The sequence below is a fragment of the Pogona vitticeps genome, chromosome 6 (assembly GCF_051106095.1).
Source record: "Pogona vitticeps strain Pit_001003342236 chromosome 6, PviZW2.1, whole genome shotgun sequence".
Lineage (NCBI taxonomy): Eukaryota > Metazoa > Chordata > Lepidosauria > Squamata > Agamidae > Pogona > Pogona vitticeps.
In genome coordinates, this window is record NC_135788.1 from 99,952,746 (window position 1) to 99,973,180 (window position 20,435).

General features: G+C 44.6%; 1 protein-coding gene and 1 long non-coding RNA gene across 4 annotated transcripts in view; one reads left to right on the top strand and one right to left on the bottom strand.

Moving 5' to 3' along the window:
• Positions 1-3,270: 3,270 nt before the first annotated feature.
• On the bottom strand, positions 3,271-6,830 carry LOC140708460 (uncharacterized). Its single transcript, XR_013537591.1, has 3 exons — positions 6,633-6,830; positions 5,641-5,727; positions 3,271-3,360 (listed from the first exon to the last, which is right to left on the bottom strand). It is a non-coding gene; the product is annotated as an uncharacterized LOC140708460 (long non-coding RNA).
• A 4,657-nt stretch (positions 6,831-11,487) lies between these two features.
• The window catches only part of LOC110079128 (G protein-activated inward rectifier potassium channel 1), a 29,150-nt gene continuing 20,202 nt past the window's right edge, over positions 11,488-20,435 (top strand). Inside the window, exons 1-2 of one of the 3 annotated variants that reach the window (XM_073004384.2) lie at positions 11,700-12,882; positions 15,501-16,180. In XM_073004384.2, coding sequence (XP_072860485.1) covers positions 12,229-12,882; positions 15,501-15,602 — 756 coding nt within the window. In that variant the 5' untranslated portion in view covers positions 11,700-12,228 and the 3' untranslated portion in view covers positions 15,603-16,180. Of the gene's footprint in view, positions 12,883-15,500; positions 16,181-20,435 lie in introns of those variants that run through there. The other 2 variants (XM_020793951.3, XM_073004383.2) reach the window with 2 other exon arrangements.

Sequence of the window (20,435 nt, forward strand, 5' to 3'; positions counted from 1 at the left end):
AGGAGCCCTCGGCAATGTGCTCTCTGGCAGGATTCCCTCCTATAACAGTGCTCCCCCCCCTCCAGTGGGAGCAGAACAGCCAAAGCCCTCTCGGATCAGCCATGAGAGCTCCAAGGTCCAAACTTCAAATTTCCCCTTAGATCCTACAGAGGTTTGTTCTGAGGTACTGTGCAAAATTAAAACTTCCCAGACCAACCACTTGCAAGGAACGGATATTCCCCCTCAATTTTTTTTTAGAAGTCAATGTTCCAACATACAGTATCAAATTAAATTTGATCAAACACGATTTGAATTTAATGTCTCGATACACCCATCACAAACAGGTTTATCTCAAACACAACCTATCCAGAGTCACAAATTAATAGGGTCCTGCATCTACTCCAAATACATTCAGACCAGTTTAATACTCCAGATGTTCACCAAATTTTGTAAACGTCAGAGCCAAATTGAACTGGCTAGGTTGTGGTAATTTATAGCTAGAAAATTCACTTGGAAGCATGAGATTCCATATCTTAGAGTTTCCCCCACCAGTTTTACAGTTAAATCCCATTACCATACTCTGGAGGACATATCAAGGAACAGACACGATAGGTTTTGGGACAGGACTTCCAGATCTTAAAAACAAAAAACAAAACACAGCTCTCACTATTGCTTACTCTTGACCATGCCGATCATCTTTGTAGTTGGAGGGTACAGTAGAATAGGAGTAATACCCAATAACTTGGAGGAGGGTCAATGTGGGGACAGGGCTCAGGGAGTGTCCAGAAGCACAGAATTGCTTCAGGCAAGACAGTTGTCTCCACAATGGTAAGGGCAAATGGTTAGGCAAAAAACACCCATAATTTACTAGCTCAACAGCATGCCATTCCCTGAGAGAAAGGCCCAAAATCTCACTACCAGCCCAAAGGAGGGTTCTTTTCTCCAGGATTCACATGGTTTTCCACCTTCAACAAAGAAGGCTCACTGCTCCTGATGTTGGTGCTCAACCCCCTTCCTTGCTCCAAAGGCCCCAATAGATCTAAGCGCACACACCCACTGGCTCCAATTCGTTCCACTTCTCTCCTGATGTTTTGGTGTGTCAACCGTGCACACATGCAATACACATATAAACCCCTTCGTGGCGAGTGTCTTGGCATCAACTGAGAATGTGCAGACATGGGTACCTAGACTTTAAAGCTGCCTCTCATACAAAAATCAGTATTAGAACAGGTCTCCTGTATCCAGAGAACAGGTATCCATGGTATCACTTATCCTCAGTCTAAAATATTTAAAATGTTAGAAGAAAAAAAAGAAATATGTATGCTGATGATGTATTTACCAGAACTAACCATTAGAGAGAACCAAAGACTATGCTATATATTCTCGTTGGTAAAGAATACATACAGTAGCATGGTCTCCAGTTCCCTCTAGTGCCCAGTTCTGGTAATACATGATGAAAATACTTTTTTTCAGGATTTTGTTCTTTTACCATGCTATGCACAGTGTTTGCAATTTTCAGCATCCATAGGGGGAGGGGCTTGGAACCAATCCCCTGTGGATATGGGGGTCCTACTGAACTTCCTCTCCAGAACCACTAATCCTGTGATCTGTCTCGCCCCAGAAACCCTCCAGCTGGTGCCCTGAGACCTGGCAACACAACATGCCCGTTCATTTTCTGCATGCATAGGCATGTGAGCGCTTGTCCTCTATGAAGTGGCTTATAGCAGAGCTTAGAACAGCTGCCTCCTTAGACTGTACCTCCAAGAACATTAGGCAAGGCCACTTGGAGGTATCATTCAGAAAGCAACGTTTCCAAGGTTTGGTTCACAGTCACAGAATCAGAATAAGAAGCCTTCACAAATCTGTTCAAATCATTTCATGCGCCCCATGACAATTTAAAAAATGTGAACTGAATTTTCCCTGTAACTAAAAATGTGGCTGCTTTTCTGATTACACCATGGAGGAACATTTCCCTCCTGTATCGAAGAGAGTAAGTATGGTGTGAGGATCGGAAGCTGCTTGATTAGTATTTGAGAGAGGCAAGTTCTGTTCTGCAACAGGGCATGAAACTCACTTGATTGCTGTAAGAATAACATGCAGAGGAGAGCCGATTTTGAGGGTGAGGGAAGAAATAATAACGATGGGCCATCACACTGAACCTTCCCAAGGCTTCCTAGATACAAAACACTCAGAAGCAGTTTACCATTCCCTTCTTCTGGCAGTACCCTGCAACTATACAGCTTGGCTACAGCAACACAGACTGACTGTACCTCCAGAAGCACAGTGGGAAAATTGTACTTTCAACCTCTGGCTCATACTTACCTCTCTGAGCCACCGAGCCAGCTGCTGGAAGAAGTGTGGGGGCGGGGCGGTATAAGAGAACAAATAAACAAGAAAGGAGAAAACTGGAACCAAAATCAGGGAGAGGAAAAAACACACTCATCCATATTTCACTATCTCAAAAAAATGATTTAATTATTCAACAAATGCATGCCAATTTGCAAAGCTGAACATGTTTTTCTCTACATCTATAGTATGTGTGATCATGAGAGCAAATGAGTTGGAGTAACGCATCAATATGTCATTTAGCTGCGATTTTAAAGTCATTTCAAGCATGAAGACTCAGAGGACATTTCAGAGAACTGTAAATTAATAGTTTCCATTTGCACTGAAGTCTTTGTGGACACAGCATCCAGCAGTACACAATCTTTATGGTACTGAGAGATGGTATGGCTGTAATGATAAGAGTATAAGACTAGAACAGGGGAGATTCCATGAGGCTTATTGAGTGATCTTGGTCTACTTACTACGTATCTCTAAGCTAACCTACCCCTCACAGGGTTGTTGTGAGGTTAAAATGGAGATAAGAACCTTCAGCAGTTTGAGGATATAATGTTAACAATAAAATAAGTGAGATAAATGCATATACTGCACTCTCCTCACACATCATTTACATGAAGGGAGAAGTTTAACCCTTCCCTCTCTGCTTGATAAGATCATGTTTAAAAAATCAATAATAACAATCATCATCATCACTGCCAACAGCAACGAAGTAGACAAAGTCAGCAAATAAAAGGGGACAAAACCAACTTCACCAAGGAATGAAAAAGCTAGTTTTTTTTCCTCAAGATACCCTATTAATATAGGAGGCAGCACAGCCCGTGGATTAGATGGGATGTGAAAGAAAAGGCGGGCTCTCCCACTGATTCAAGGAGCTTTACTGAAGGCAACATGTGCCCCGAAAATATTTTACACCCCAGAAATAAAAGAGACACTGCATGGAAAAGTTACCTTTGGATTACAGTTTCCAGCATCCCCAGCCAGCATCCCCATCCTCGAGCATGAGCAAATGTGGGAGTTGTAGTCCAGGAAAACAACATTCTGTATAAGAACATTTGGTCTCTGTAATGCCATCAGATTGATTTCTGCTTTGTAATCATTATGCTACACAGAATAACTCTAGGTATTTTTAAAACAAGGTACCTTATTGAATTTTACTCTCAGAATTTATGACCCTGAGCTTGAAACCAGAGAGAATAGTGGCTGTTATTGCCGTTATTCTCATCCCTGGTCCAAATGGAATACTTTTCAAAGCATATAAAGCAGGAAACCTTGTCCAGAGAAGCTTATAATATAATAAAGACAACAAAATGAAATATAAACATGAAAACTGGAGAGAGGGGAAAAAAACAAAATACTAGAATTAAAGCCATAACTTACTTTCATTAAAAGAAGATGTGTACTATATAATCTTTATCTTATCAAAGATCATACTTGCTCAGAAAGAATTAATGGGGGAACATTTGCCAACCGTGGGTGAGATCCAGAATAGGCTAGTATGGCCTGCATTTAGGGGGCAAAAAACTAGGGGTGTTAGGATTCCAGGGAGGCTTGGGGGCCCATTTTGTCCATCCCTATTTAGACAGTATTGCATATTACACCAATGAAGTCATTGAGAATTAACACTGGTCTCCTCCATCTTTTGATTCATTTGATTCCATTATTTACAATTGCTCTTAATTCCTGGGATCAAACCAAAAACATGCAAAGAGAAAATATACCAATGGAGACGTATTTCATATGACATAGATTGTGTAAATGTCTCCCTAGCATTGCATACATCCGAAGAAGTGGACTGCAGTCTATCAAAGGTCGTGCCAAATAAAACTGTACAGTCTTTAAGCTGCCACAACACTCTTTGACATTTTCACTGTAACAGGATAACACCATCATTTTCTAGGAGTTGAGGCTAATTAGTTACACAGCAAAAGAAATTAAGTTACCCCATAAGCAACTAGTGCTGGGGGCAGATGAGCAGCCGTCCATGTGGGGGTAAGGCTAACCCTGCTTCCCCCCCCCACTCGATCTAGAAGCCAACACACGCTAAATTGCTATCATAATATAATGTTATACCTTTGTTCTGAAGTTATTCCACTGTTATCAGAAAAATGAACTATTTAACAAGCAACAACAAGAAATTTCATACAATACTATAAGCAATTGCAGATCTCAGAAATAACACAATGAGAGCTACAAAACCCAGCAATATTAGGAACAACATACATACTGCACTGATATTTAAGACTTAGGTTTTTGGTTGAAACTTGTATCTAATACCAGCCAATGCTGTTATAATTTTGACCGACCATGCCTGGTGTTTAATAATAATAATAATAATAATAATAATAATAATAATAATAATAATAATAATAATAATAATAATAATAAGAATAAGAATAAGAATAATAATAATAATAATAATAATAATAATAATAATAATAATAATAATGATGATGATGATGATGATGATGATGATGATGATGATGATGATGATGATGGTGATGGTGATGATGTGTGTGTGTGTGCGCGCGTGTGCACGTGCACATGCACATGTGTGCAGGCATGCGTGCGTGTGCATACGCACGCGCACAGAGAGAGAGAGAAAGAGAGACTGGCATCATTAGCCACTCCTATTGGATAGGGCAGAATCCATGTCTTCTGTCCTAAAGGTAAAGTCCCCCTTTTCTGAAGGCTATGATGAACTGCATGTACAGCGTCTCGACAAGGGATCCTGGCCATCTGGCATTTGAGCTCTACAGGTTGCAGCTTCAGGACACGATTTTCATCTCTATATGATGTCTCCTTGATTTTTATTAACTCTCATTATCTGTCAACGCCTTTGATCTAACCAGGAAGCCCTAATTTGTTGCCAGTCTTTTCTTCTCCCCCTTGAGCAAACGCTTTCACTTACTTCTCACTTTCCACACAGCCGTGTGACTCAGATTATAAACCATGCCTTTTCCTTTCTATCTTACAAGTGCAGGCCTTAGATTAATAGGTTGTCTCCATCCCCTCTCTGTTTAATTCTAGGTCTCAGCCCCCTGGAATAAAGATGAGTTACAGGGAAGAAAAGAGGGCTCTGGTGCATGGGAGAAGAGCCTCCGCTGCTGAGCCACTAAGCACAACCAATCAGCCACACGCTTTCAGGATCAGGGACACTGCCTTGAGGAACAAACAGGCTTTTCTAGCAAATCAATGCAGAAAACACAGATGCAAAAATAAAAGGAGTTCAAAGCAGGCAGATGAGAATAGGGGGTGGCAAGGAAAGGAAAGACCGTACAAGGCAAGGCTGGGACAGAGCTTGGACTGAAGTTCTGTTACCTTTTTTTGGACTATAATTCCCAGGATACCCAAGTGCTTATGTGATCACTGTGGCCAAGCCGGCTGGGATGTTTTGGGAGCTGCAGTCTGAAAAAAATTAAAAATACCCTTTTCTAATCTCAAGGAAGGGGTGGCAAACTTCAGGCCCTGAGGTCCAATGTGGCCATCATGGGGCCTCATTCCAACCTCCTGGATTTCCCCAGATTAGCCATGCCCCTTCCCCCTAAAAAAAAAATCATTTGGTGGCACCCAGCTGTCATATGGCTTCTTTTCCAAGAACACTGCATTAACGTAACATAGACCAGGTCCCCTCTTTTTGGCTTCTTCTGCCCTTTACATTTCTCCAACACAGTGGCCAAAAATGTCCCTAAAGTTCAAGGTGACTCTGGACCAAAACCTCCCCCCCACCACCACCATATATATATATATTTGGACTGTTGACCTGACTAGTTTCTACCTGTGTACATTTAAAGAAAGATGAAATTTAGGGTTATAGGGAAGGCAATCTTCCTTTTCTCCTTTACGCAGACACTAATGGACACACCCAACATGAAATGGGTTGACTCAATAAAGGAAGTCTTGGCCTTTATTCTGCAAAACCTGAACAGAGCTGTTAATAATAGGATCTTCGGCAGGTCATTAATTCACAGGGCTGCCATAAATCGCAAGTGACTTGATGGCACATTAATTCACAGGGTTGCCACAAATCAGAAGCAACTGGAAAGTACATCCTACCTATACATGGCAGTGTGAGATAATTAAGTGCACAGTGAAATACAAAGGACACTGTGTGGGGGAGCCATTGTCGGGCTTTTTCCTCATCCAGTATGTGCATCGCTTTTGTGTGACTTCCATACCACACAGACTCCCCACGGTACTCCCATTTGAACGAAGCACTGACTCAACAAAGGTACGTGAGTCCCCGAATGCTAAGGCACTTTCCGAGAGTTGATGGAAGAAAGCCTCGGATCTCAGCACGCTCCGGTTCTCACCATTCATTTGATCCTTAGCTGTTACCGTTTCCTCGGGAGAGCATCGAGTTGATTTGCAAAGAAATTAGATCGAAAACAGTCACTGGGAATCCTGGTTCATTCCACACTCCAGGGACCCCCCTGCTGGTAAGCAGGAAAATAATACGTTTCGGAGATGAGTGGGGACGACTGCAGGGGGGAGGGAATAGCTAGCAAGGAGGACACACTGGATATTTTTAATTAAGATCAGATTGTACAATTGAGAAATAGCTGGTTGGCTTTCGATTCAGAGAGATAACCGAAAGCTGTAGCAAAGCGCAGCTGTGAAGCAGTTGCTCTGTTCTGAACGAAGGCATGGACTCGATAATCCATAGGGTCCTTTTCAGCTCTGCAGTTCTAACACTGTAGAATTGACAGATAGCTCCACAGTTTAGGTCTCTGGCTGCAGAGCTGGAGGTTGGGAGTTCGATTCTCCACTGTGCCTCTTGACAGCAACTGGTCACCATGATCCATGGGGTCCCTTCCACCTCTGCAGTTCTAAGATGATTATATTTCACACACTTAGCAGCTACCTGTCCAGGTCACAGACACCAAAAGAAAGGTAGCACATCTGTGAGGACCCCCTCCCCAAAATGTGCAAAGTCCTGTGAAAATGTCTAACGACACACACACACAAAATGCTTGCAGACTGAAACTCTAGCACAGGGACATTAATGGCATAGCAAGCAGGTTGTACCCTGTTATTCAGTTAGCCATAACATTTATGAGCTGTTCTCTCTGCTTACAGCACTCAAAGCGAATTGATTCATAGGATCAAGGTGACAGAGCAAAAGGAGAATGAGCACCCAACATTCATTTTTCACAGTAATTTATGCTACTGGTTTTCTCTCTTTCCTCTTTTTATCAAGCTCAGCATCATCCTTGTTAATTCTGACCTTAAAGGTGGAACTATACATTACCAGAAATGCATGGCGTTGCGGACTTACAGAGAAGATTCAGAGAGAAGGGGATGCAAGGGGCCTGCTGAGAATCCCAGCATAAGCTTAAGCCATCTCAGCCCCCCCCCCTGTTTTCGTTCTGGCATTTGGCTAAGCTCCATTCCTGATCATTCTTACTTGCAGGTGCTTGAGCCCTCCTATCCTGACTGATTACCTGTTCTCTCCAAGTCATTAACTCTCTTCTGTCCCAAGCAAATTCTTTCCTCGTTCTTTTAATCATCTCCTTGAGACAGGAACCTAAATGAAAAAGATCAGCAGGGGAGGCAAGTGGCTTTGGAGGAGGGGCAGTGAAATTTAGAGGGTGTGGGAAAAGTTAAAGCATGCCTGCTATCTATTAATTCTACTCTGCAAATGTTCCATCCATGCCTACTTTCTTGATAAGTTAGGGAACAGAGTTGAGATGGGCCAATGTGATGCAGTGGATAGAGTGACAGACTGGAGGAGACCTGAGTTCAAATCTCCATTCAGCCAGGGAAACTCACAGAGCAGAGTGCTGATAAAACTGCTCCACAAATATCTGAATACACTGAAACCCTTAATAAGGTCTCCTCAGTCAAATAGCTGGTTGGATAGTCCAGGAATTTAGGTATCTGTCTTCAGAGCCTGAGGCTGCGAATTCAGTTCCATACTCTGCCTCCCAGTAGAACCAGCCTGGGTGGCCTTGGGCAAGCTGTACAGTCCCAGGGTACCCTCAGATGAAAGGGGTGGTAAACCACTTCTGTTTATTCTCTACCTTTAAAAAAATCCCAGAAAGGATCACCGTATGTCTAGACTTGATGGCATGTGATTATGTTATATGTCAGATGTGACTTGATGGCGCGTAATAACAATTAGCAGAAATAACACATTGCTCCATCCGTGGACCATCCTTCCATACTTAGAATAGTTCCCCCAGACTGACTGACAGACAGTTGTGGTTTTCTCACATGAGAGACAGTCTAGTTTAGAGACTCCAACAATTATCAAATACAAACATTTTAGTGTAATCATGTATAATGGCTCAAGAGAATGGATAAAGTCTGAATAAATCATGAGATTATAACATTTCTTCCAAACAAGGAGTACCATGAGTCCGGAACTTGGCATAATTTAAAGACAAATGTTGGCTTCTCAAGGCTACAATTCTCCCTGGCCATATAGAAAGATGTGTTTAAGTACAAAGTCCCCCTGAAAGCTCACTTCTGTATGGGTTTACTCACAAAATGAAGCAAAAGAACTCTCTCTAGAACTCACTGCCTCAGGATTCAATGAAAGGCAGCAGTGTGGTTGTTTTTTTAAAAAGAGAATGGAATTGTGCAATTCCTGGAAGAGAAAGCCATTAGCATCCATTCCTCACCAAGATTGTGGCATAAAGCCTCCATATTAAATGATGGTATGTTTCTAATTTGTTTATTTATTGTGTTTCCCCGAAAATAAGACAGGGCTTTATATTAATTTTTGCTCCAAAAAGTGCATTAGGGCTTATTTTCAGGGGATGTTTTATTTTTATTTTTTCATGTACAACAATCTACATTTATTCAAATACAGTCACATCTTCTTCTTCCGGTTGCTGCACAATGGTGGAGGGTGGGATTTCTCTTAACTGGGGCTTATTTGGGGGGTAGGGCTTATATTATGAGCATCCAGAAAAATCATGCCAGGGCTTATTTTCAGGTTAGGTCTTATTCTCAGGGAAACAGGATAGCTATTCATTTGAAATATTTAGACCCTGCCTTTCTCCTAAAAGGGACCCGAGCTGGCTTACAGTATTAAAAATAAGCAATATTAAGAGCTAAGAACCATAAATTATGAAAATATTTAAAAAGAATTAATCAAACATAATATTAACACTGTAGATGAAAATAGTACTGAAAACATGAACCACAGTGTCTCGTTTTAAGAATCCCCTCTTAGACACTAAGAGAAAGCTTGCCTGAAAAATCTTTGCCTGTCTGTGGAAGAAAAGCAAAGATGGGGCCAGGCCGGCCTCCAGTGGGAAGGAGTTTCAGAGTTTGGGAGCAGCAACAGAAAAGGCCCTCTCCTGTGTCCCCACCAAATGCACTTGGGAGGGTGGTGGGACTGAGAGCTGCCCCGGGAAAGTTTGTTCCTTCCAACTCAACTTGTGGGCCTGCAAAGCACCACTGATGACAACTGTTTTGTTTTGAATCTAAGTAAATGTAAACTTTGTCTTTCTTCTTCAAAAGTGGTGTACCTTTGAGGTCATTGTTTCTATATATTTCTTGCTTGCATCCATATTCCACCTTTCTTCGTCTTCACTTTATCTCACAGCCACCTTGTGGAGTAGCTCAGACTCACAGAGGAAGAGAAACCTGACCCACTGATTTTGAGCTGACAGTTGAGATTCGCACATGGATCTGTCAAGTCCCAGGCCAACACTCTTGACCTCCGTGGGTCCCTGGAAAAGACTCTCCCATCCAGGAAGTGGCCTGCCTCAGACCAGCAACCTGAGAAATCTTAGGCATCCACTTACCTTCTTGGTCCTGCTCTTCCATTCAGTGCCACTCTGAAGAGGGAGAGAGAAATCACTCTGTACATGCCCAAAAGTACCCTTACCACTTGATGACACACAGCCAGATGGTGGGCTGGGCTAAAATGATGCCTAGCTCTCTTCCTCCACCAGCACCCCTGCTCACTATCCACCCTCCTGCCCCCCCCCAAATTCTCCTCCTTCAGGGACTCGCTCTCCAAGGGTCCCTGAATCGGGAGGAGCAGAGTCCGCCCCACCACACGCACCGCCGCGCCGCGCTACCAACCAAACGACAGGGGAGGGAGGGGGGAGCGGGGAGTCCCTAATTCGAATTCCGACCACTTCTCCGCCGCTTCTTTACGCGGGACTTGAGCCACTGTGTCGCTCGCTCGCATGAGTCACCGCGGCTTTAGGCATGAGGTTCGCGTCTCCCCCGTCACCGTCTCCAGCGCTCTGTGGCGGCGGCGGGGCGCTAGTCCCTGCAGCAACGGGAGCCAGCAGTGAGGCCGGGGAGGAAGAGTTTCTTTCCCCCCCCCCCGCTAGGAGAAGAAGGGATCGCACTTTCCACTCGGTTGGCAAGGCAGCCGGTGGGAGAGCGCGGCGGCAGCGCGGCGAAGATCCCGGCGCGCAAGACCGCCGAAGCGCAGGGGCGCGAAAAGGGAGGCGGCGGCCGCTAGGCGGCGCTGCGCAGACCCCCCCCCGCCGCCGCCGCCGCTGCTTTACTACTCCACTTCGCTTCCCTGCGCGATTGGCCGAAGCCCGGGATTTCTGCTTCAGCCACCCGCCTCCGCCGCCTTCCGAACTGCTCGCCCTCCTGACTTCCACCGACACCAATCGCCGCCCTCTGCTAGAGCCACGATCCGTCTCCCTTAGATGAAGACCGAGCCTCCCGATCCAAACGTGCTGGGAAAGGGCTGAGGGAGGAAAGGAAGGGAGACAAAGAAAGAAAGAAAAAACAGAAAGCAAGCAAAAAGGGTGGGCGGGAGGCGAGAAGATTTCTTCCCGCGCATCGCTCCTGTTCCTCCGTCCCTCGGAAACCCGGCGGGCAGCGCGGAGCGGCTGGTCTTCTGCAAAAGAGAGGCGCCGCTCCCGCCGCCCTTCGCCCAAGAAGAGCGCCAAGTCCCGTCCTAGGGAGCTCCGTTCCGCCGAGCGCCTGATCCCCACGGATCCGTATAGCAAAGAAGAAGAAAGGACGACAGACAGCCCTCAGCCACCCCCCCCTTCGGTCTCTTGGACTCCGGCTGACCACCGCCAGGAACCCGAGCGAAGCCAGATCGGGCTTGGCGTCCCGAACAGACCCTCCCCCCTTAAGCCGTCCCTTGGCGGGAAAGGCATCGCTACAGCCAAACGCTTCCCTCCCCGCCCGCTTGTCCTGGAACCCGCTTCTCCTTGTCCGAGAGGGACCGCCGAGGCTTACGTCTCAGCCGGCCGCCAGCCTACAGTCTGCGAAAGATCAGATCCTGCTACCCCGTGCGGGCTCACTTCGGTGTCCATCCACCCACCCCCGATCCATAGGCACCAAGCGGTCTCTGCCCTCTAGCCCCCGTTCCTGGCATTCTCGGGGAGCCTGCAGCTCCCCCCATACACACACACACACACGGGGCAAACCAGCCGAGGCATGTGAAAACGAGACCCCCAGGAAGCCACTCCGGGACTACCTTCAAACCTTCCTGGCAGTGGACATCGCCGGAATACAGAAGTGGTCGCCCAGCCAAACCAGGTGATTCGCTTCTTTTCTACTCCAGCATCAGCCTTCAAGGAGAGGGAGGGGGTGGACGCAATCCTGGACCATCTAGGTTCGTTTTGTACTATCTGGCAGTAGCCCAACCTGGGGAAAAAAACACCACCAGAATACGCTAGCCAGTGCCCAAAACAAATCCCAGTAAGAAGGTGGTACTGGCCTCTTCCAGTGTCCTCCCATGGTGAACGGAAGAGACGACCTGCCAGTCTTGCTCAGTCCTTCACCACCACCCCTTGTCATGTATTCCTGAGTCTAATCTGCCCCTCCCCAGAAGACAAAGAACATCCATTCAGATAAGTTCAGTTTAGGGGCGTGAATCTAGAAGAGGCCACCGTCCAGTTTTGGTTCCTGCAGCGACAGCTCTGGGTAAGAATCTATTTAGCTGCAAACTAGTCATTCTTCCTGATCACAATGTCGGTAGTGCGAAGGAAGTTTGGCGATGAGTACCAAGCTGTGGTGGGTGCCTCGGCCCGCCGGAAGCGACAGCGTTTTGTGGACAAGAATGGACGCTGTAATGTCCAGCATGGTAACCTGGGCAGTGAGAACAGTCGCTACCTTTCGGACCTCTTCACCACCCTGGTGGACCTCAAGTGGCGCTGGAATCTTCTTATCTTCTTGTTGACCTACACAGTGGCTTGGCTGGTTATGGCCTCCATGTGGTGGGGGATTGCTTATCTCCGTGGCGACCTTGAGATGCACCACAGTAACCACAACGGCGGACACAACCCATGCGTAGCCAACGTCTACAACTTCCCATCGGCCTTCCTCTTCTTCATTGAAACGGAAGCAACCATCGGCTACGGCCACCGCTACATCACTGAGCGTTGCCCGGAAGGCATTGTGCTTTTCCTCTTCCAGTCGTTGTTAGGCTCGGTGGTGGATGCCTTCCTGATCGGATGCATGTTCATCAAGATGTCACAGCCCAAGAAGCGGGCAGAGACCCTCATGTTTAGCCGGGCAGCCGTCATCTCCCAACGAGACGGAAAGCTCTGCCTCATGTTCCGGGTGGGCAACCTGCGCAATAGCCACATGGTTTCGGCCCAGATCCGTTGCAAACTCATTAAGGTGAGTGGAACAGGTTCCCCTAGAAAGGGCCGAAGGGGCCTCAGAAACAGGGTCCTGGGGATCCGTGCAATCCATGTCCCCATCCTAGAATAGAACTGGGGAACTTATGGCTCTTTCGTTGTGGCTGGACTCCAGATCCCATTAACCCCAGCCTGCAGAGCCAGTGAACAGGGAGGAAGGGAGATGCAGCCCTGCACCTTCTTTGAGGAAGGATGAGAGGTTCCATACCCCTGGGTAACAAAGCTGCATTTGGATGTGGGAGAGCAGTAAATGTCAAATCCAGCCTCTGCCTAGGCCTATATTTCAGTTGACTAACAAGAGTCATAGGAAGCTCCCTTATGCTGAATTAGGGACCATTAGTTCACCTAGCCTAGTATCATCAACTCTAACTGGCAGCAGCTGGTCTCAGGTGGGCATTTTCCCAGCTTTATGCTGGTGGGATAGCTCAGTGGTTTAGGTTTCCGGTTGCAGAACCAGAGGCTGAGAGTTTGATTCCCCACTCTGCCTCCTGTGAGTACAGCCAGCCTGTCTGGCCACGGGCAAAGCTCCACAGTCCCAGGATGCCCCCAGCAGAAGGGAATGGTAAAACACTTCTGAGTACTCTGTAGCTCGGATCAGAATTGACTTGACAGCACATGGTTATTATTACTAACAGGAATGCTGATGATCGGATCTGGGGTTTTCTACATTCAAAGCATGTGCTCTACCACAGAGCATAGCCCCCCCCCCACCTATCTTTTGGAAAAGGGGAAATTACAAGTGTTTCCCGGTCCCACCAGAAGTATTGGTCTCAGTTCTCTTTTATATAAAATGGAGAAATTCAGAACTGCATCATGGAGTCATTGTGAGGACAAGCACAGTATAGATGATAAAATCCTTTTAATGATAAAAGCCCTTGCAAAGAGAAGCTGCTGTTTAAGGGATCCATAGGACCAGGCATGAAACAGACAAAAAGCAGAGATGCTAAAAACAAGTGGTAGGTATGAATGGGAGCCTGGGGGAAAGAATCATCAAATGACTGAAGCATAACCCCCATGCAATATATTAGAAATCGTGCAGAAACATTTTCCTTTGCTTTGGGGACTTGATTTTGATATGTATCCGTCTACGCATAAACACACCAGTCTTCTTTCACCTGCTCTCCTCTAGACTACAGTTTCCATAATCCCTGACTAGTGGGGCATGGTGGATGGCTCTGATGGTAGAGGTAGTACACAATGAAGGCTGCAATCCTGGCTGTACTTACTTTGAGGTCAGCCCTGCTGAATTCAGTGGGATTTTGTTCCTAGCAGACATGCGTAGGATTTAATGGTAAATATTCAGCTTGCTTGATTCAGTACTGTTATTACTTACTTTCTCATTAAAATGACAACACTTAGAAACCAAGTAAGCATTCAGAGGGAAGAAAATTGGGAAAAACATCAAATCAGAAAACTGTGCAATTTGAATTTTCAGTTACTGTAAGCCACCCAGAGAGCTTTGCGGCAGACAAAACATGATGGCATATATATGATGTAAATAAATTAATTAGAAGTATAACCTCCTTGGGAACTGTGTGTGTGTTCATGGACACACACATATTTAAACTTCTGCTGCATAATTTGAGTGAGGGGTCAGCCTAAGACATTTATAATGTCAGCATTAGCACACAGAAAATTGTTTCAAAGAAGGAGTAGTTTCAAGTACAGGTAAAGTGCCTTTTCATAACAAATGGTTCCAAGCCTGTTGTCCTCCCCATCTGGTGACTATTTTGATCTCAATTGCCATCACTTTCTATCCATTCCTCATGATGGATCCTTGCATGAAAGAATTTGCACCCAGACCTATGCTTTCTGGGACACATCATGGCGAAGTGGTCATGATAGTAACAATTGTCCATTAATATATTCTAGCATAACTATTGAACCCTTGCTTTAAAAAAAAAGTTTGGGAATGCTCCTTAGGATGCCATCCAGAAGTTCAGCTGTGGAGCGAGCACGGATGCCCTCTAAAACCAGCGAGGTTAGTTTTCCACATTTTGAAACAAATAAAGTACCAGCCAGTGGCTTCCAGGGAGTGCACAACACCATTTGAAATGTGAAGCAATGCCTGTTGCTTTCTAAAGAGGAGGCCCAAATAAATCTAAAGTCTAAAAGAATGTGACTACATCATTGCTGCTGTGGATGGCTCATTGATTGAGGTCTCTGGTTGCGAAGCCAGAGGTTGGGAGTTCGATTCCCCACTGGGCCTCCTTGACAGGAGCTGGACTCAATGATCTATAGAGTCCCTTCCAGCTCTGCAGTTCTAAGATCATTATGGTTGTTATTATTGCTCTCAACAAGAGACACAGGAGGCAGGGTGTGTGATACTAGAGGCATTTGGAGAGGGAAAAGAACAGGTATAAAGCAAAAGAACGAAAGAGTATAACAGAAACACAGGGCAGAGTGAGGAGATATGAAAATAAGATCCTTTGCCATGTGTGTTATATGCTGATCTACAGTGATCCTAATGTGGCTTTCAAGATAAGTGAGATATTTAAGGAGTGCATTTACCACCCTCCCCCATGAGTTTCCACAGCCAAACAGGGATTCAAACCCAGGCCATACCTACTTGTTTTTTTTCTCTCCATCCTTCCACAGTTAATGGAACACATACCATTCAGAGACATAGGAATTTGCTTCAGCCAACATGGTGCTCCCAGATGCGTTGACCTAAAACTCCCATCACCTCAGCTGACATGACTGGCATGTTAACTGAGGGCAATGGTGTTGCAGTCTGAGACATCCCAGCGACATCAGGATGGGGGCAGGTTGCTGTAACCACTAACAGTGATGGGAATTTGGATAATGCATCAAGATCGACCCATAACTACTACGCAATGAAAGCCAGCCTGTTGATAAGCAGGAGGTCCCCATTTACCAGATATTGGGAACAATTACTGAGGAATAGTGGTCTCCATTTTAGCTGGAGTGCAGGATTGGATGATGTTTTTGTTTCATACTGGCTGAAATCACAACTAGATTAGGCTCATTGAATCAGTAGGGATGTAGTGAGTCAAAATCTATGTAAGCTCTATTGATTCAATGGGCCTACTTTAGTTGAGCCTTATTACTGGATTTTAGCCACTATCTAAGAATCCAGCGTTCTTACATTCTGTTTCTCTTCTGAAGGAGTGCTCCATCTGAGAATGATTTTTAAGTGGGGAATGAAATTTTGCAATTTGTTATTGTTGTGAAATCTATCATACTTTTCTTCTTTGTTATCTGGATGTTCTTTCCACATCCTCAATATCTTTCAGAAACAAAATCCCAGCCCATGTCCCTTCTGGAAGAAATTAAAGCCAGTGCAACTGTAAACTAAAGTATCAGCAGAGACTCTGATTTCTCTTTGTTTAACATAATTTCCTGTTTTCTTTAAAACTACAGTCTCTAAAATTCTCTCTGCAACCTGGTTTCCACCTTAGGGATTTTAATATTTTTCCATAGCTTTGCAAATTATATTTTAGCTACAACCAATAAAATATTGAATTATGCCCTACATTTCCTCCTTTACATAATATAGAATACTCTTTTAATAACAGAGCCTTTGAAGTATCTTGGTGATAATAACCAGTGATGATATGAATACTGTAATCCATAAGGTCTTTGCCCAATTCAGTTTAATGCATGGGCATCTCCACCACATATGAATTTAACTTCCTTTTCTTCTGCAGTGTTTTAATTATATCCCTTATCCTTTTCCTGTAAATTACCTTTAACCTTGTTGAGATATACAGTAATACTCCTTAATTAATGGACAATTGCTATTCATTGCTATCAGGACACTGTACTGCTTTCTAATACAGTTTTCTTTTCTCAGTGGACCAGAGCATAGATCAGGGTGAGGAAACTGCTGGCCTTCCAGATATTTTGAACTGCAAACCCCATTGTTGTTGTTGTTGTGTGCTATCAAGTTACCTCAGACTTATGACGGCCCTGTGTATGAGCGAACTCCAAAATGTCCTGTCCTCAGCAGGCATGCTCAGCTCTTGTAGACTCAAGCCTGTGGTTCCTTCAGGGAGTCTTATATTTGGCCTTCCTCTTTTCCTGCTGCCTCCAATCTTTTCCAGCATTACTGTCCTTTCTAGAGAATCCTGTTTTCTCATGCCCAAAGTAGGGCAGCCTCAGTTTTATAAATTTTGCCTCCAGAGATAGTTTGATTTGATCTAAGGCCCACAGTTCGAAAACATGCAAATGCGAGTAGAGAAATAGGTACCACCTCTGTGGGAAGGTAACGGTGTTCTGTTTCTAATCGTGCTGGCCACATGACCACGGAAACTGTCTTTGGACAGATGCTGGCTCTACGGCTTGGAAACGGGGATGAGCACCGAGCCCTAGAGTCGGACACGACTGGACAAACTGTCAAGGGGAACCTTTACCTTTACCCACTTATTCATCTTTCTAACAGTCCAGGATACCCACAGAGCTTTCCTCCTCTATTACATTTCAAACAAATACATATTTTTCGCTCCATAAGACGCACCTTTCCATAAGATGCACCAATTTTTTTAGGAGAAGAAAACAGGAAAATATAATCTGTTTTCTTCGCTCCATAAGAGGCACAGACTTTCCACCCCCCTGTTTTGTGGGGGAAAAGTGTGTCTTATGGTGCGAAAAATACAGTAAATTTTCTCCCTCTCAGTTTTCTTACCTGTCCAGCTTTCACACCTATACATGGCGATTCAGAATATAATAGTATGGATGGCCTTGATCTCGAGTGACACATCCTTGCACTTAATGATCTCTTCTGATTCCTTCATTGCTGCCCTTCTGAGTCTCAGTCTTCTTTTGATTTTGTAGCTGTAGTCTCCATTTGGAATGAAGACTGAATGAAGGTATACAAAATCACTACGTTTTTCAATTTCTTCATTGTCAATGCTAACATTATTTCGTTCTTCTGTAGTCATGACATTTGTCTTTCTAACGTTCAACTGCAGTCCTGCTTTGAAACTTTCTTCTTTCATTTTCCCTAAAAGTCATTTCAAGCCACTGCTGTGTTCTGCCAGTAACATCATGTCATATGCATATCATAGTACCTTAGCATTGACTGGTAGTTGGAGGCTACTGAAAGTTGAACTCTAGGGCTAAAACCCAAGGCAAGGAAGCAAAGCAAGGCAAAAGCAAAGCGTGCTGCTTATATACCGCCCCATAGCGCTTCAAGCACTCTCTGGGTGGTTTACAATTTAATTATGCAGGCTACACATTGCCCCCCCAGCGAGCTGGGTACTCATTTTACCGACCTCGGAAGGTTAGAAGGCTGAGTCAACCTTGAGCCAGCTACCTGGGATTTGAACCCCAGGTCTTGAGCACAGTTTTGGCTGCAGTGCAGCGGTTTAACCACTGCGCCACGAGCCCCGCAAACAATAATGTTAAGCTGATTCTTCCCACATTTGAGCAAGTAATTTCATTCAAGAAACATAAAATAAGCATAATTATCATTAAACCTAGTTTTAAGATGTTTTTAACAGCATCTAACTAATTATTGTAATACTAATAGATGTTTAATTGACTTTAATAAGATAACATGCCATGTTTTTAACAGGTTTGTCTTTAAATAACTTGTGAGACATCTTGGATCCCATTAATTGGGCAAAAGGCAGCATAGAAATAAGATAAGTAATACTATACCATGCCAGGTTAGCCTATCTCTCTGTTGCCAAGATCTTCCTCTGTGGGACCCCAGCTATTCTGCAATGTTGACTTAGCCACACTAACATCAAAACTAGTCTTAAGGGCCATTCTGAGGGCGGGGGGTTGCACTGAGGGCAAAATCCGTGGCCAGCCAGACCTTGTTCCTCTTGGCAAGAATCCTCTGCCAGCTGCTGTAGCCCAGCTACAAGTGTAGGAAGTGCCTCAAGCTGTCACTTGCAATTTTTTTTATATAAAAAAAATTTTTTTGCTGCTGTCTTCTCTCAAGTTCCTATAACCATGGAACAAACCGTTCTCTGACATGGCCCAAATCCAAACCCAAGTGCTTTGACTATCAAAGGCAATCCCTGCTGGACCGCTGAGTGCTAGAGATTTTTGACAGATCCTAGCCAGTAAAAGGACACAGGCAATCAGCATCTCATGGGGCATCCATCCTGACACTTGCCGGGGCTTGACTGTAATAGCTGAAGGTCAACATCTCAGTGCTGTGAGCATTTACGTATTTTTCTGTTTCCACAACTGCTATGAGTGACCTATTGCAAACTGAGCATCCAGAGAATGTCAGTTTTACTTTTATTTTTGAAATCCAAGTTTCTAGTCCCTATTGTTAACAGAGATATTTTTTAAAAATATCTGCACTCTGCTGTACATGTAAGAATTATTTCAAAAGCCCAAAAGGACTGGGGCTTAATTTAAACTGTGATCCAGTCTGCTGGGAATATCAACATTTCACAGAATGTGCAGACTTCCATTCCCTCATGTCTCCATCACCACAGCAATCCTCACCATGATGGATCAACAAGTAGACAGATTTTAATTTATTTTCATTTTTTTAAAAAATCAAGCAACAAAAGTACTGGGACTCAAGCAAGGTGCACAGAACAGCTAGCTCTTGAACCAAGAAGGGGCAGGCTGCCTAGAAACTTGAACCGGTGGCCCTTCAGACGTTATTGATCTACAATTCCCATTACGTTGCAGTACTGCCAAGCTAGTACTGATTTGAATTGGAATAAACATGATCTGGAGAGCCTAAAGTTCCTAGATCCTCAAAGGCTGTCCTCAAAAATCTAAGATTCCTGTTGGGTGAAACTTATTTTGCACATGCTCAGAGACACTGCCCAAACAACCAATGCTTTGAAAGTGGTGGCAGTGACCCCTTTCTCTTACTGTATTAGAACTGGAGATCTTACAAGGAAACTGATGGGTACCAGATTCAATACATAATGAAAGGGTGCGCTGTTGGCAGAAAACATCATTAAGGGAACGGAATTCTCTGCCATAAGGTTTGATAGGCAGTCCTGGTTCAGATGGCTTTAAAAGATGGTTAGATACATTCAAGACAGATAAGAGTCATCAACAGTTACATTAGCTGATCGCTACAGTGGCACAATTACAGTATCCTCTTTCCACTCTTCCTTCGTTAAACTGTGGAGTTGGAAGGGATCCCAAGGATCATCTAGTCCACCCCTTTGCCAGTACAAAAAATCCAAAGCTATAGCCTCTCTGAGAGAAGCACTACTGTATTGTTAGTGCCCAGCAGCTAATGATGGATGAAGTCAGGTGTTTCAACCTGCTGCTACATGTCCCTGTTTCCCTTTTCTCTCTTTCACACACTTTCACAAAGAGCGTGAGTTAGGGAGGTAAGCAAGAATGGGCTGGCTGGGATGGGCAGAGCCTGAAGTGGGGCACCCTGTTTGCCTTAATGGGCCAGCTGCTACAGTCAGCCACTTTCCAAATTAAAGGGTACATCAGCACAAAAGCATGGGGTGGGTGGGAGGCTGCCTTTCCTTTTGCTCAGCAAAAACTTGGACAGCCACCCCAAACTCCTGCCCTAACAGTTCTGCCACATAAATACAGTGGTGCCTCACTAGACAGTTACCCCGCATG